Source organism: Chroicocephalus ridibundus, chromosome 2 (assembly GCF_963924245.1).
Source record: "Chroicocephalus ridibundus chromosome 2, bChrRid1.1, whole genome shotgun sequence".
Lineage (NCBI taxonomy): Eukaryota > Metazoa > Chordata > Aves > Charadriiformes > Laridae > Chroicocephalus > Chroicocephalus ridibundus.
Genome location: NC_086285.1, coordinates 112,803,419 through 112,819,453, shown reverse-complemented (window position 1 = coordinate 112,819,453; position 16,035 = coordinate 112,803,419). Strand labels below are relative to the sequence as shown.

Genomic DNA, 16,035 nt, shown 5'->3' with positions numbered 1-16,035 from the left:
CAACTAAAGAGGGAGGTATGATTGAATAGCAATAATGCATTCTTGCACACATCAAAATGGAATAAGAAGTGTATTAGTCACCTACAGGGATTACTAAAGAGAGCAAATTTTACTAGTAAAATAATTCATGGCCAGACTGGACTTGGGAGACCCCTCTCCTACTGCAAAACGTGACTTACTCCTACTGAAAAAAGGGACTTGCAAACTTTCCTTGTGTGATGAGATGCCTCCTGTGGGAGGAGGCAGAAGGGGAGCCATGCAGGAGAAGGCAGCATAATCTCATCATCTGCTTGTGCCCAGAGGAAAATGGCGCCCCAGGACAGCTGCAAGCACCATCTTTCACACGACATCAGACACAACTCTGTGCCCCAGAAGAAGCTGAGGACCTCAAAGCACGTGGCCCTAACTCCTCCTGATCTTTGTGGGGCTCCATAAGTAATCCACAAGCATAGGAGTACCATTCCTCCCAGCAAGGGAGAGCGTGAGTGAGCGCCAATGAGGAAACCCTCACTGATGTTTCCCATCTGTTCTACTCAGACTCCAATTCATGACTGTGTGGTAATTCCTATGCTATACAAAATGAGCTACCTTTCTGTATAATAAAATCATAACAAGTGGTATAAAAACGGCAATAAAAATCTAAACTAAACATCAGAATTGGCATAAAAATTCAAGCTTGAGTGATTTCAATATATACATATATACAGCCACAGCCACAAACCTATTTACTGAGATGAACAGCCACGTACAGCAGAAGGCTGCAATTACAGCTCAGTGTTTCAAAAAGGATAGACGGGGGATATCAGTCTATTTCCAGTTTGTATGCCTGTGAACACCTACTGTCAGTGCCATGTTTCGGTGAGTGTGGACACAAGCCACATGGCAAGCAATCACTGTTTGCAGGATCAGGGTCTGTGATGCTTCCCACAAGGTTTTGCATTATTGCAGTAAATAATTTCAAGAATGCTCACTGTTTAAATACCAAAATGCAAGTTGCCACCTAGAGAACATTAAATAATGAGGGTGAAATAAGTAAAAGCCAAAGTCAATGTCTCTCTTCGAGCATTTCTTCTTATTACAAAACCAGTGGTGAATAAACAAGAGACCATATCCCATTCCTTTAAAATCACTGTAGCTTGAAATTCTACAGTAAAAAGTCACAAATTATAGTTTTGATCTGTTTTGTCATTGTTGTCCTTCATGAAACTATAGGGCAAGAAGTTTATCTTTGTAAGATTTTTGAAAAGGGATAGGTCTCTCTAAAGTGGCAGTGTGCCCTTTAGAAAAATAAAAATAGAGGCACAGTTTACTTGTGACTTGATAGAAATAAGCATATGACATTCTGTTAAACGCTGTTGGCAAATATATATGCTGCAGTTATAAATAAACGCATATAGGTAAATGAAGCAGTATGTAGATGTGTAAAAGTATTACTTGGAGTAACTCTTTTAAACTAAATGACCAGGCGAAATATAGACATTCATATTTAACTCTGATCAGTGCTATACACTTGAATATTTTTTAAATCGTCAGAGGTTAATGAATAGCTCATGTCTGATTTCCTTCAACAAAGATCCAATAGAAGGACGTCTGATTTGAGATTGCAGTCTACTCAATTTTCTCATTTTACCCAATCCATAACATAGGGAAGAACTCCATCGTGTGCCTGGACGAGGCTACAAACAAATTAAAATATCATAATGAAACAATTATATGAGTGATACAGGCTAGTGATTTCTTGTGCACAGGGCTGAACATATGTTTGCTCTCAGATAAACACAAAACAAATGGAAACAACAAAACAAGTGGCATCAACAATAGATTAAAGTGTGATCAGAGGTATTCAGCTGAGCTCTACACAGCCTAGTCCTGGGAACAGTCTTGCTGCCTTACTGCGGTACTCAGATTTCTACAGCTGACAGTGGAATGACTGATGAACCATAAAAAAAGATGTATGATGCGTGTATATGAAAAAGAAATTATGACTAATCTTAGAATGCATTGGCAAACCTTCACCTTCACATTTTTAGATACATTGTGCTTTGCAGTAGGGGGGAGTTGAGACTTCTGAGGCCAAAATAGATGCTTTTTGGCACATGTTTATCTGATTTGAAATTTTTCTAAGAATGCCCAAAGTATCATGAGCTAGCTATGCTTCCAACACACAGAAGTTCAAAATATGGCTAAACTCACTCCTTGAAGATTTGGAAGGAGAAAACATTTGTTGAAAAAAACAAGCCTTCTATCAAGTCACAATCATAAAATCAGGCATAAAACAAACAGGTCATGGGAATGCCTTCATTCTGGTCAAGGATATAAGGGTTAAATCCACATATTTGTAAGATGATTGAGAAAACCTACTGGAAGCATGATCAACCCAAGGCCGCCACCACAGCTTTTTTTTGCCCTTGGCTTTCTCTTTGTCTGCTTCTCCTAAAATAAAATATGTCCAAATATTAATTTTACAAAATGAGAAACGTTTCTTACACTGATTAATAATTTTCAATTTCTCTCAAAAGAGCTAAAATTTCATGAGCACATCAGATGTCAGATCTACTGAATATATTCAATATTAAAATCATTCAGAAGCATGACCACTAAGCAGAAATAATCTGGTTTACGCAGCAGTTAAAACAGCATTCTACCCTAAACCAGCTAAAAAGTTCAGTTTTGTGTTTTAAAACATACAGTTCACAGTTGACTGTAAATTCAAGAAGAAAATATTTTCCCTTGTCTCAAATCCCCTTACATTTCAGGCTCCAAAAATTTTAAATCCAGTAAGAGCTGATCCCAAGTCAGTGCTAGACATGCGGCACTAGAAAGGTATCATTTGATCTGTTCCCATGTTTTAAACAACACTTAAAAGCATACAAACACTTCAGTGACCAAAAAAACCTCACAGCATCCAGAAAGCGTTGCTGGAAAAATGTGGATGCTACTATTTGTAACACTGCGGTTTATAGATAATGACTTTTTTCAAAACAAACCTCTGTTGCTATTCAGCTCTGTGCCAACAGCCTGAAGTTAACCAAAAGTAACCTCAAAGCAAACCATTTTCTCTAAACCTTCTTGCAGTACAAAATCCCACATTTCTTTGTCTGAATCAAGCTCCAAACTGATACTCAGCTAACAACCTTGTTACAAGCTGACAGTTTTGAAGAACAATTTATCACTTGTCTGACTATTAGGTCAATTAGGTCCTTAGTGTTCAACTGCAATTATGGTACAACAACAGCTAATGGTACCTTCGTCGTCTTCTTCAGAAACCTTCCGAATCTCCGGCCCCTCTGAGGACTCCTGGCTCATGCTCAGCATCCTCTCTTTACCCTTTTTGTATTTTTGCTGCCTGGCTTTGATGCGATCCATTCTAGCAAAAGGAATAATCTTATTAGATGTATGTCCTCACCCTTTTTGACCCACGCTGAAAAACAAGTGTTAGGCACATCCACACACACACACACATGCACTCCAACATTTCTAAAGGAAATATCCATTGTCACTAATCCTGCCCTTAAACATAAGGAGTTAAATGGCTCTGAAGGGGCTGGCTGGAAGTGTCCAGCCTAGACGTTCACTCACTGGTCAGTGAGAGCGGGGCTGCGTGCTGTTTTACCTGTTTCCCCTCAACTATCTTATTATCATTTAAAATTTAAAGAATTGCTGTCAGGAGCTACAGAGATCAAACGAAGCTCTGAGAAAAAAGGGCTTCTGCCTAATCCAGCGGTTTTCCTGAAACTTGCCACTCTGAACCAGGGTGCTCCTGCACTATTTGTGCTACATCTTCACCCCTTAAACTCTCATTTGTCCCACAGATGTTTCCATATCTGGAAATACAGAAAACTTAAACTAGTTCAGTTTTGTCCAGATGTAGGCAAGCCTTCAATTCTCCTTCTTGCAATTCTTTAAAGTCGGCACAATCTGCTCTTTAAAGACTTCTACATTTTCACAGTTTGACAAACTGTAGTAAAAAAAAAGTCAAAATTGTCAGAAAAAAGTTCTTTCAATAGAAGCAAATGAGTCACCAATTTCAGTGATCAAGATGCACTTGAATGTTTTTATTAATCTGTCCATTTGTTAGGGAAGAACTGCCTGCTACAGAGGGAAAAACTCTTTCATCTCAGCTAGTTGCTATTATTCAATAGATGATTACATTTCTTTCCCTGTCATTCATCTGCTGGTGATGTTACACTATGTAAGTCAGGTCAACGTGGTTGTTCAAAACACCTGGCTGTGCTGACGGTTCTCTTCACCCTAACTAGCCTAAGCTGTGTGAAGTACTGATGCACATTATTGAATGAAATAAAACAAGCACGCTTTATTGTTGAAAGCAGACATCCTGCAAATATAAACTATTTTTAGAGAAACATAGATTAGCTTTGTCGTTATTGCAAGCAGTTTCATCTCCTTGATCTTAAACTCTGCAGAATTAACAAAAAAGAATGGTTTCCAGGGCAGGCACATCCTGTCAACTGGGATAAGATTGACTGATGCGCGGAGCAGCAGCAGCAACAGCCCAATACATCATCTGGTGGGAAACCCCAGGCATGGAGGTAGGGAGCATGGTCCCTGCAGCCTCTGATGCTTCTTCAGTTACACAGGTGTGGAAGAAACTGTCAGGAGTGGGCTTTGACGTCTGCTTAGGGAGCAGGTATGGCTTTTCATGCATGGCGGTGGAGGAGCTTTGAAAGCTCTTCGTAGTTAAAGAAGCATGCTGGCTGCACCCAACAGAAAGCGGAGTGGCTTATTGGCTGTTTAAAGAGAAAGGATCTCCAGGCCAATTAAGCTGTGTGCAAATATTTTCAGTGAAGGTTAACGTAAATATTTTGCACTCAAACACTAGAGGAGGAATCACAAATGAAACAGAAGCAACAAGCATCCAGCGGATTCTACCAGGAATACAGATATACAGACCAAAATCCTAACAATGTTAAAGTCGTTGAGAATATTGTCATTCATTGCAGCAGGGCCAGGATGTTACTCAGCTTCCTTAGCCCATAGTGATTTCAGGCTATTTAGGTGGCTCTCAACTACAGCTTCCCTAAGTAGGCCCCTTGCTGGCCCAATTTCTGTTTAATACAGTTCCGGTGTCTCAGTCTCCTATTTTCTAACCATTTAGGCTTGCACCTTCAAGTAAGCCAGGGTTAATGTGGCACTTTGATTAGTAATCTGCCTACCCTTTTCATGAGTTACATAGGGGATTTGCATTTGACTGTCCTACTTTTCTGAGAGATGGGGGGAAAGACAATTCGAGGGAACAGTAGGATAATTAGCGGAAGAAAGAAGAAATAATACAGATTTTTTCCCCCCATTTTTCATCTGCATTGCATGCATATTACACAAAATAGGATAACCCAAAACTGCAATTGAGCTGGACCTCTAATAGAGAAAAAATATAGCACAGATACAGATAATCTCTTAAAGAGAAGACTATATGGTCATGTTGCTATGACATTCAGGTGTGGAACAGCTTAAAGCTGATCTTCTTAACCTGTCATAATTTGATTTCTAAGGTTTAGAAGAACCTTCAGAATAAGCAGGAGGGTTCACAGGTTCTCTCTTGATTTATAGGAAACCTCTGTTTCCATTACAGTTTCAGGCTCACTGAGGAACAGCCAAGTCAGTACATTCCACTCTAACTCTTTATGTCAACCTCAAAACCTTTGGTCCTAGAAATGTAATTCTATGTTTAAATGAAAGTTTAGATTCTGCAATACATTGTCTTTTTGGAGAAGATGACTCTAAAACTACATCATATTGGAATAACTAAGATCTTTGAATGCCCAGACAGCAATTTTTGTAATTGCAAAATCATACTTCAAAACCTAATCAACATTTCTATAAAAAAAGGTGCTAGATAAATACCAACAACCAGTGAAATACATACACATCTATGTGCATGTGTGTGTATATATATATATATAAGAAAATACATTAAATACATACTGTCTTTTCAGTTGATCCATTGATTTTTTTTCCTCTTCAATCCTTGCCTTTACAGCCTTGACAATTGTAGCCTGGAAAAGCTCAGCACCCCTACAGCAGAAATAGGGTCAGAAGACAGCAAAAAAGGAGAGAAAATATTAAATGTTTCTAAGTTTCCCTTATGTCAGCTAATCACAGAGAACTCTGTGTTCTGTTCCCTCTGTCCACAACCTCATCTGCATAAACCAGAACTAATCCAAGGCCTGAAAGAAATAACCAATTACTCCAGAATACTAATCTCTTTACAGTCAGTTATTTCAAGATCTGGGGCCAAACACTGTGATCCCTACTCAGCCTATAAATTCCTCTAGCAGCTGTTCAAGGAATTCAGTTTCCAGTCCTCAAGAACACAGAACATGGGTGGGTTCAAGGCCAAGTTAGGACTTCTTGCATAGGATTCCAGGATCTGGTCTTCATAGTCATCTCAGCATTATAATCACCTTGTGCCCCTGCCTCAGCCCCCTGGAAGTTCTGAACAAAAGTCCAGCTTTATCCAGGGCCATGATGAGCATAGCTTCAGCTTCACTTTTAGCCTCTGAAAAGGGGCACTACAGTGCTTTCAATCTCATGACATAAATCCTTGAGCAAGCTTCCTGTGTGCCAAAAGAATGTGGCTTCTAATTCCATTCCATTAGAAATGTAATCAATTCATTGATTTGGATGTCCAGATCACGTTTTGGCCATTCTTCATTATTCACTCATCAGCTCTGAAGACTCCCAAAGAGCCTTGAAATCTCTCTCGAAGGGTAGCAGAGATTTAAAGTATTTCTTTTGTCAGGAATTTAGTAAGAACAGCATAGTTTCAGAATTCTACTTCTAATTAATTTTTCAACATTGTTTTCTGTAAGGTTAATCATTCTTCCATGTAATATGCAGGATAACCACAGCTACATTTTTTCAAAGGAATACAATCAAGACTGGCTATCACTATTGTATCAAAGCATGGTAAAGTAAACAAAGAAGGACATGTTCTCCTTAGCAACTTGATCATTCCTAAATTCTTATGGACCACTGAAAACTGTCAATGGATCCTCATCTCTATTGTTTGAATCACAATTTAATCTTATTTAGGTGAGGTATTTGTATTTCATAATATTAACTTTAACTAGGAGAAAGGCTCAGACCATGCTGTCTGAATCCTAACCTGACCTTCTCCATTGTCCACGTAAATTCAAAGCTTGGCTTTTAGCAAGGCAAGTAGCTAACTAAAAAAGTTAATTATATCACTATATTACCCTCCTTCCTGTAGTATCTTGGCATTTCCTGGTCATTAATACATTTAGCTTTACAAAGTTCCTGATACAGGCCAGAATGTCCCCACTTCTGCTGCTGGAGAACTCAAGCCTGGGTATGTTCAGTAGCTTACCAAAAAGCACAAAGCTGGAAGTAAGAACCAAACATGTTTCCTCCACCCCAGCCCAGTGCCATTTACATGAGCCTGCTCTTTCCTTCTGGATGCTAACTTTCCAATTTAGGAGGCATTTTGATACTCATGATTTTGCTTTGTGCTATTTTCACTGTGAACAAAAAAAGCTACAAAAAGGTGGTAGCCAGCGATCTGGGGCATCATCAGTGAAATTCACCCCAGAGCAAAAGTCTGAGAGAGGCAACATGGGATGGAGATGTAGGTCTTTTGGTAGTACTGCTTACAGTGGTGAATTTTACTCAGCATGGGCATCTAAACATTTCCCCTTTTAAAAGTAATCCCTGGAGGGGGAAGAACAGGAAGATAAAAATACTTCCTTTCAGGACATGCAAACCAAATTTTGCCCTCAAACACAGACAGAAATTAATATCCATATGCTTTTTGGGAAAAATAAAGCCACAACACATTTAATCCAATATTGACAAAAGTAATTCCTTGAAAATCTTACTGAAATTAAAACCAGAATTTCACTTCTGATCTGCCTTCTTAATAAAAAAACAGAATGGTTGTGCTAGTGATAGCTATGAGTGGGTGCTTGTGGGAGAGTATAAGTAACAGGCCCAAAGAGGGTGATACTTCCTTGCCACACCTAGCCAGTGTTCAGTGATGTGACGCTTCCCAAGTATCTTCCTGATGGTCTTCCCAAGCCAGATGTCATAAATTTCCTGTATTTTTTATCATGTGCCATTTCTGGAGTTGTGATTTCTAAGGCCCATTGTCTCGAAAAGGCTTTGATAGCAGAGTGATTTCTTTCCAAGGCTTAGAAACTCTGGCATTCACTCTCGTACATATTGACATTGAGAGAATGCTGCAACACACATCAACTTTCACAGATTTTAATCAGGGTTTTGAGAGCAGAAGATGGTGTTTGGTAGGAAAGATGGCTTAATTTCTATCAGATTCTCAATTATTTTGTTTTCTCATGTGAGCTTCTTCAGAGTTGAGTTTGCAATTATGAATTTAGCATGGATTGTTTAAATCAATGTTAAAGGACTCTCTTGGTACTACCTATCATAAACAAATAAGTACCATAGCCATGAGAGACTTGAGCTGTTTCATTTAATTTTTTAAAACTTTATGTTACCTTGATGCTAGGATCTGAGAAGCTTTTATATCTGCAACCACATGCAGGAAGTAGTAACTCATGAAGACTCTTCTTTGCAGCAGCAGGAAAGCAAAACATATACTGTCCCAAATGATTCCTGCTTCTCCACTGGGCAGTTTACAATCTAGATCGTTGGTTGCTGGAAAAAGACACCATCAGCATAAGGACTGTTGTACTAAGTATTCTTTTATAATGTTTAATCAATTAAATAATCTTAGCCTTTAAAATTATTTGAATTGAGGTAATTTAATTAGATTTTTAGGAAAACTTAGGAAAACTGACATGTATTTCCATTTGAAGTACACCATATTTTCTTTTACAGCTAACTGGAAAGCTGTATCATATTCTATGTTAGAATATCATATTCTAACAATATGATATACCATGAAAACTGAGAATTCATCAAAAATGCAATTTGCAAACAAATTCACCCAATCCTAATAAGTACTTGAAAACAAAAAAGGGAAAAAAGTACTTTTGTTAGCCTGAAATATTTGATTTCAGTATTTTGTAAAATGGCATGTTTCAATTTTTTTTCATTTCAAAATGACTTTTTGTCTCATTTTTCTGTTAAGAATACTATCAACATGAGAAAGAAGTGTTTTATTTTTGTCAAAATAATTTTTTAACTGCCACCACCTAATATTTTTATTTTCCCTCTCCAAAACTCAGTTCAATGTTTCTTTCCATTGCATAAGAGAAAAAATATTTGAAACCACAAAACTGCTTCCTTTGGGGTAGGAGGAGACAGGCAGAGAGGAAATCCCATTCCTCCTACCTCTAGATTTTGGCTTGGGCTATTTGTTTCTTTCTTTCTTTCTTCCTTTCTTTATTCTTTAAAAGACAATTCTCTTGGGGATATTAAAAAATTAAAACTGGGTTTTGTAGAGCTAGACTATAAACTAAATGGCCTATGCTGCCCTATAGAAGGGAGTAGAAGGACTCAAGGGACAGGCTCTGGCTCGAAGCTGGCTTTACAATCAAGCAAGCCAGTCTAACAGGTCTGGAAGGTCAAGCTCCAAGAGCTTCAAAGCCTTCTGTGCCTGTCCCCTGGGCAGTCAGAAACCTGTGTCTAAGTTTCTGTTGCTGCTCAAAAAGTTTTGCATAATACAAGAACTACCAGGCACCACTTATCTCATGAATTTGTGCCTTCATATTTCCTTTCTTTTCCCCTACTCCCCAGTTATCTATTAGGATAAGACATGAAGACAGGAATTCAGAACTTTGCTGCAGACTCACTAGGATGAAACTGTTCTTCAAATTCAGCAAAAGCCCTGAAAAAAATCAGGTGTTTTCAAACTGTCCATCCAGGGTGTCAGGACAAAGTGGAGCCAAATTAATAGCTCACTGAGAGGTGAAGTTTCTTGCTCTCCATACTTCATTCCCCCCTTCTCACCTCCATCCACATACGCTATCCACGCCATCCCTGTTACCGCCACAAACATGAGAATAATTGTAAAAAAAAATAATTAATTGCCTGAACTCACTATGCCTGCGAAAAATCACCGCTTTTATGCTGGCTTAGCCTCTTGCCATTTCAGTGAGCTGAACTGGTTTACCCTTTGAGCAACTGAACGTAAGACCTGGCACACAGGGAGAAGCGGGAGCCAGCAGCTGGGTAAAGGTGCCCTCCCCTTGCAGTGATGGTGAGCTGACATTTGAGCTCAAGTTGTACAGTGAAACCATACCCTCAGGTGTCACATCACCTGCATAGACAGGGAAACAGTTTTAAGTGCTGGTATCACCAAATTGGTCATGTACAGCAAACGCTGGTTTAGGTTATTTGTGTGGTGGTGTTGATAGTTCTCTCAGTATATGTATCTCCTTTGGTTCTATGACCTATTTTCAATATTCTTTCTTGCTGGTCGATATGTATCAACTGAACTTGCAGGTATGATATTTTCACAAGGTGATATGTCAGGAGGGGACACAACTTAAATATGGTAGAATATTTTGAAGGTGATTATTTACAGAAAATTGTGGAAAAAAAAAAAAAAAGAGCTATACTTACGAATGCGGTAGCCTTTAACTGTACAAGCCAGGCTAAATGCCTGAATCAACCAGCAACTATTCTTAATTAATGATTCAATGTAGCCACATGCTCCTATCTGAAAAGTAAAAGAGCAGTTTCATATAACAAAACATAGCAGAAATAAGAAAAGTATTGCACCTCTTTACATTACATGAGAATATTGTGACTGCCATTGGTTGCATTATATCTCATTAGTAAAACAGAGATAGAAGCAAGACTGTCTTTACCAGTGACACACACCACTTTTAAATAGCAAGAATTTGTTCTTTGGATTATCAGTGAGATAGGATGTTATGTGAGTTTTGCTTGTGTTTTTGCAGAGAAAGTGATACGTCTGGCACGTGATGCAAAGCGACAGCTAAGCAACTTTTATAAATCACTGACTTAATCTTGCAAACATACATGGACAAGATTAACACGCGTAGCTCCACTGAATTCCCAAGCATAAAATGAAGCACATATGTAAGCATTTAGAACATTTGCAAATTCAAACCACCCATAAATCAATTTTATTTCAGTACAGTGACTTATATAAATGTAAAAAGAAAAATGTCTGCTTTTTTCAGTCCAGCACTAAAAATGTTCAAAGCTAAAAAGAAATTGCCAGGACTAAATCTAAATTTATCTTTCCAGAAGATTTAAATTACTGGCTTGTCTCAATCACCTATCAGTGCCACTGCAACAACCTGAAGAGTTAACTAATGTAAGAAAACCTTTAATATTTTGCAGAAGGATTTGACATTTATTTATCAAATATATCTGTTTTCACCTGAATTTCACGTTAGTTCTAAAGGAAATGGGAATGCAGTTTGTAATTTTGTAATCAACTTCACTAATTACGTGACATCACATGACTACTGCATGAAAATGGCTTGAAAATTCTAGTTTTAAATAAAAGGTTTAATATTTATCGATGGTATGACTAATCTTGCACTTCTTACTCATTTCTCACTCCACTGTGATTTTCACTAGACTTCTATGGAGAGACTTTACGAGGCAAAGAAACCAGAACCTGGCCCTTTGAAAATAGCTTGTGAGCTTTCACAGAGCCCAACTGAATACAAGGGTGCACATTTTCCTATAATGTATATGCATTACCATTCCCTGGATATGCACTTGCAGTTTCTGAATTAAAATGGAGCTTGCTTTGTGCTTGCAGAAGGCTGTGGTCCTGAAAAAGGATTTTTAATGACCACTCAATGCACTGTGCACACTTCCAATGAAACCAAAGTGCCGACGGCAGAGGAGAGGCAGCAGCTGCTTACCGACAGGATGTTCTTCATTGTGATCACAAAGACGTTGTAGGCAATCAGCCAGTCCCAGTAACGCAGAATGCTCCTGATGGGCTTCAGCAACAGATCTCCACCAAAGAGAAGGAAATAAAAGCAGGCTACCAAGTAGCCCATGCAGAATATGCTGATCCTCGTGGTTCCCGTTATGAAGATTATAGTAAGCACAAACCAGAAGAGGTAACTAAATATTATCACTTTATACATGTCTAAGTAGGACCTGGAAGTAAAAGAAGGAGAAAAAGTTACCATTTTCTGAGGGCAGTGCTACCTTTCCTCTACCTGTGCTACTGGTTGACACTTGTGCCTAAGGTCTGCTCAGCATTCTCATCCCACTCCAGCATTCAGGCACCTGCTGAAGACTAACACCAAGGTCAGTGGGTCTAGCTCATTCATACACTCAGTTCTAGCTCATTCATGTGCGTAAGCACCTTGCTACACCCAGTCAAGGCACTTTGCATCATGCAGGATCAAGCCTTCTATCATGAACAGGGGGAAAACATGTTCTCACCAAACTTTGTGACAGAGTGATATTATCTGGCAATGCTACATAATGCAATTTAAAAGCTATCTGAGATCAACTTTTAAGAAGTCTCAGCAATACTATATCAAATTTATCTTCAAAGGCCAGCTACAGTACTCCACTGCAAACAATTTTGTATTTATTGATGACTACTAGGGAATTCAGTCTGGTTAAAAGCCTAGTTTTCAGAGACAGCTGCTAAAAATATCCGTCTCCAATGGAGATCAACTGTAAAAGTTTTGAGGGATAAAAGGTTTCTACAGAACATAAATGTGATAGAATTTACTGAAACGTTTGCCAGGAAGCTACAAGACAGAGCTATCTGAAATCAGCCTGGCCCACAGTGGGAAAGAGTGAGAAACAATTTGGTATTTTCAGATTCCTTAAAATCTTGACTTAATATTGACCCAGTGAGCTTTCAAATAAGAATATCTGCCAAAGGTAATACTGAATACTACATATAGCTAAACAGTGCAAAACCAACTAATTCTTAGTTTCCCCCCATTTAGTGTTTGGATTCCAGATGTAACTGTGTTTTCAGGGTCTGTTCACCCAGGCTACATTTGAAACTACGTTTGTCAGGAAACCAGGCAGGGAGACAGCACTATAGGACTACACATATACCTAAGCCAAACCATGTAAGGAGTAAATGAACTAAATGCACTGTATGAAGCCACATAAAAAGGCCCCTGCTGCTTGATGTTCTCAGGCTCAGAACTTTCTAGGAGTATGTATTTATAGTCCTACATTTATAGGCCTGTATTATACGTTTCACTTGCCGAAGCCAACCAGAGAGGCATTTAGCAAAAGGTAACGAGAAAGCCCCTTCACGTTTATTTCCCACAAACATTTAAGAAATTTATGGACTACTGCCTGTGAAATCTAAAAATGTCATGACTTGAGAGATGCTACTGGGTTTGGGGAGATAAAACGTTAACAAAGAATCTACACACTGGAAAACTAAAGAAGCGGAAGACATCAGTTGAACAGGTCTTCACTAACTTAATATAAACTGGAAATGGTGCTCTCACTGTTTCTCCAGAAAAAAACCGACCACAATATTTGGTGTTTCTTTAATAATACCTATTGATGTGCAGGATGGCTAGGAAGAGGTCACCTTCCTGACACTGCTCTAACAACTGCGACATTTCAAAAATCTTGTTCTCTGCTACCAACAAAATGCATCAGCATCTTTTGCGAAAAGTCCAAAATGGAACTGAATTGATCAAACGAACAAGAATTATCTTAATACTCTTCAATAAAAGTGGGCTCTGACTCTTAGAGACAACTGGGGCTGGCTGGATCCAAACTTTACAACATATACACATGGTTGAGTTGCAGTCCAACTGCCGATATCACTCTCAGATTAAAAAATCCAGAAATTAGAGAGAATATGAAAAGGAAAACAATAATTTACCTATTTTTTCACTATAATGTTAACAATTAGCTACATTTAAGCAGTCATTTAAAACAGTAAATACAGTCATTCTTCTCATTTTCAAAATATACATTAAATATAATAGCATTGGACATCTCTAACCCAAATGAACAGCAATACAGGATGTGAAGAAAAGCATCTCAAAAGGCAGGAGGCAATACAACTGTGTCAAGTAACAAATGATGTAGTTCTTAAAGATGGAAATATGGAACTACAAGCAAGCCCAACCATAAAAATGGCTCTCAAGACTTCATCTTGGAGTGGACACCTTACAAAATGGTGTTTGAACAAGTTACCCAGGGCACACCTAACCAATGAATAGCATCAACCATCCCAGGTACCTCTGTGCTGGCCTAAGAACAATGCCATGTTGAACACAATGGACAGAACTACACTCGAGTAGTCTCAGGTAGATAAAAATATTCCTGAAATCACACTTCTTTTAGTTGCAATATGCCAAATCTCCTTGTCTGTTACAGTGTGGGGTCACACATCCCTCTAATTTTCATTAATTGTTCAGAATGATATAGGTAGGTCAAGTGCTGTAATAGCACGAAAAAAGACATGTCTTGGCAGGGGAGTTCTCAACATACCGCCTCTCAAATCACTTGACATATTCTCAGATGCAAATCTTAAAATTCTGCCCCAAACCCCAGAAAATTAGGAACTGAGGAGGTCCTTGCTCTGGAGATTATAATGCAACAGTGGGAAGCTGAAGCACAAAGCCACCCCAACAGCTAAAAATGCCCTACAGAAACCCAGAAGGTCAGCAAGGGTGCTCACCCTCTGTTGGAAAACTTCTTCAAACAGACAGTAGAAAATGCTTAGTCTTGGATAGCATATACCATAATTTTATGCTTTCACTGCAGACCACACAGATCATTAGTTTAATACCATGTAAACCTTCCAAACCTCATCTTCTAAGTGGTCTTTAAATCTACATCCAGTCACAGAGAGGAGAGGCCACCCTCAGGATGTGGTATTTGACAATACACCTAGGAAATCTGAGCAGCTGCTTCCAAAGGGGGACAGTCCCACTCCCCTTCATCCCTTCAGCTCTGTGTTCCAGCCCCTTCTTTTGGCTTTGGCTCTTTGAATTGGTTTCAAGAAGCAAATTTTCAAAAGCCTATTTATTTTGGGGGGAGGAGAGAAGGAAGGGATACTTTTCTGACCATTCGGCCTATGAACCAACCCACTGCTGGTGTGATGAATGCAAAGGTGGGAGTGTGGAGCTGGGGGCCAGGAATACAGCCACACATCTGAGGAAGATTAGCCACTACAACAGTGTACCAAGAGCATCAAACTATGGCTTTTTGTAGCATGATAAACTCTGAATGAGAAATTACACAGAAGAAACCTGAAAGATGAATGAAAAATAAAAAATGTTGATTTGCCAACTGTGTCATTAGCAGAACCCACTGATACTTTGGATAATATTTTGGAAAAATTTACCATATCACTTTGTTCAAAACCAAGGAAGATAAAGTCTGAAGTTCATTCCACCCATCCATCAAAGCTATTCTAACCTCAGATGTCTCTCCATATCAAATTATCTGCTTTTCTTTACTAAAGCTTTATTAGTCTTATAAGCATTGCTTCAATATTTCATTTCCACGGGAATTAATTTTTAACTGTAATACAATCGAGCCTGTTGCAAAAAGATTGCCCTAGGTGTAGATGTTTTCCCGGCATGCTAAATGATGTGTATGGCTGCGGCCTGTCTAGTGTCCAGCCCTCTGTTTGCAAGCACCGAGAGGTGCTGATGCTGCAGTGAATAACCCCTTTGAGGAAAAGTGTTTGTCCTCAGTCAGCACTTTGAAGTTCAGGGAAAGAACACACTTCTGCTTACACAGTGGAGAGTGCCTATTGTGCTATTGCACTTACCAATACAACTCAATGCTTCTTCATGCTGGAGGACCTGCTGTTATGTCGCTTCATTGCCTTCCCTTATCAACCACCTGTTTTGCTTTGAGTGTGGCTACCCACCTCCACAAAACCCGAAAGCTCTTCCCACAGCCCTCTTCTGATGACTACCCTCTCCTCTAGGTGTATTATCCCTATACATACCTCTTCCTTTCCCCCTCTTCCCTATCTCCTATTCCTTACATTCTTAGCAGCCTGTGTGACCCTGCATCACAATTCATTTCCCCTTCTAAACCCAACATTGCTAATTTCTCACCAAGTCTCCATCCCCAAAGCCTTTCCCTGTAGCTCTATTTATTTCAGCCTTCAGAAGGCAG

At 39.0% G+C, this 16,035-nt stretch overlaps 1 protein-coding gene across 2 annotated transcripts in view; it reads right to left on the bottom strand.

Moving 5' to 3' along the window:
* Positions 1–16,035, bottom strand: part of PIEZO2 (piezo type mechanosensitive ion channel component 2) — a 320,283-nt gene that overhangs the window by 46,084 nt on the left and 258,164 nt on the right. For both annotated transcript variants that reach the window (XM_063326530.1, XM_063326531.1), the window contains exons 28-33: positions 11,811–12,054; positions 10,525–10,621; positions 8,493–8,652; positions 5,944–6,033; positions 3,246–3,367; positions 2,362–2,433 (exon numbers count right to left, since the gene is read on the bottom strand). In XM_063326530.1, coding sequence (XP_063182600.1) covers positions 2,362–2,433; positions 3,246–3,367; positions 5,944–6,033; positions 8,493–8,652; positions 10,525–10,621; positions 11,811–12,054 — 785 coding nt within the window. The remainder of the gene's footprint in view (positions 1–2,361; positions 2,434–3,245; positions 3,368–5,943; positions 6,034–8,492; positions 8,653–10,524; positions 10,622–11,810; positions 12,055–16,035) is intronic.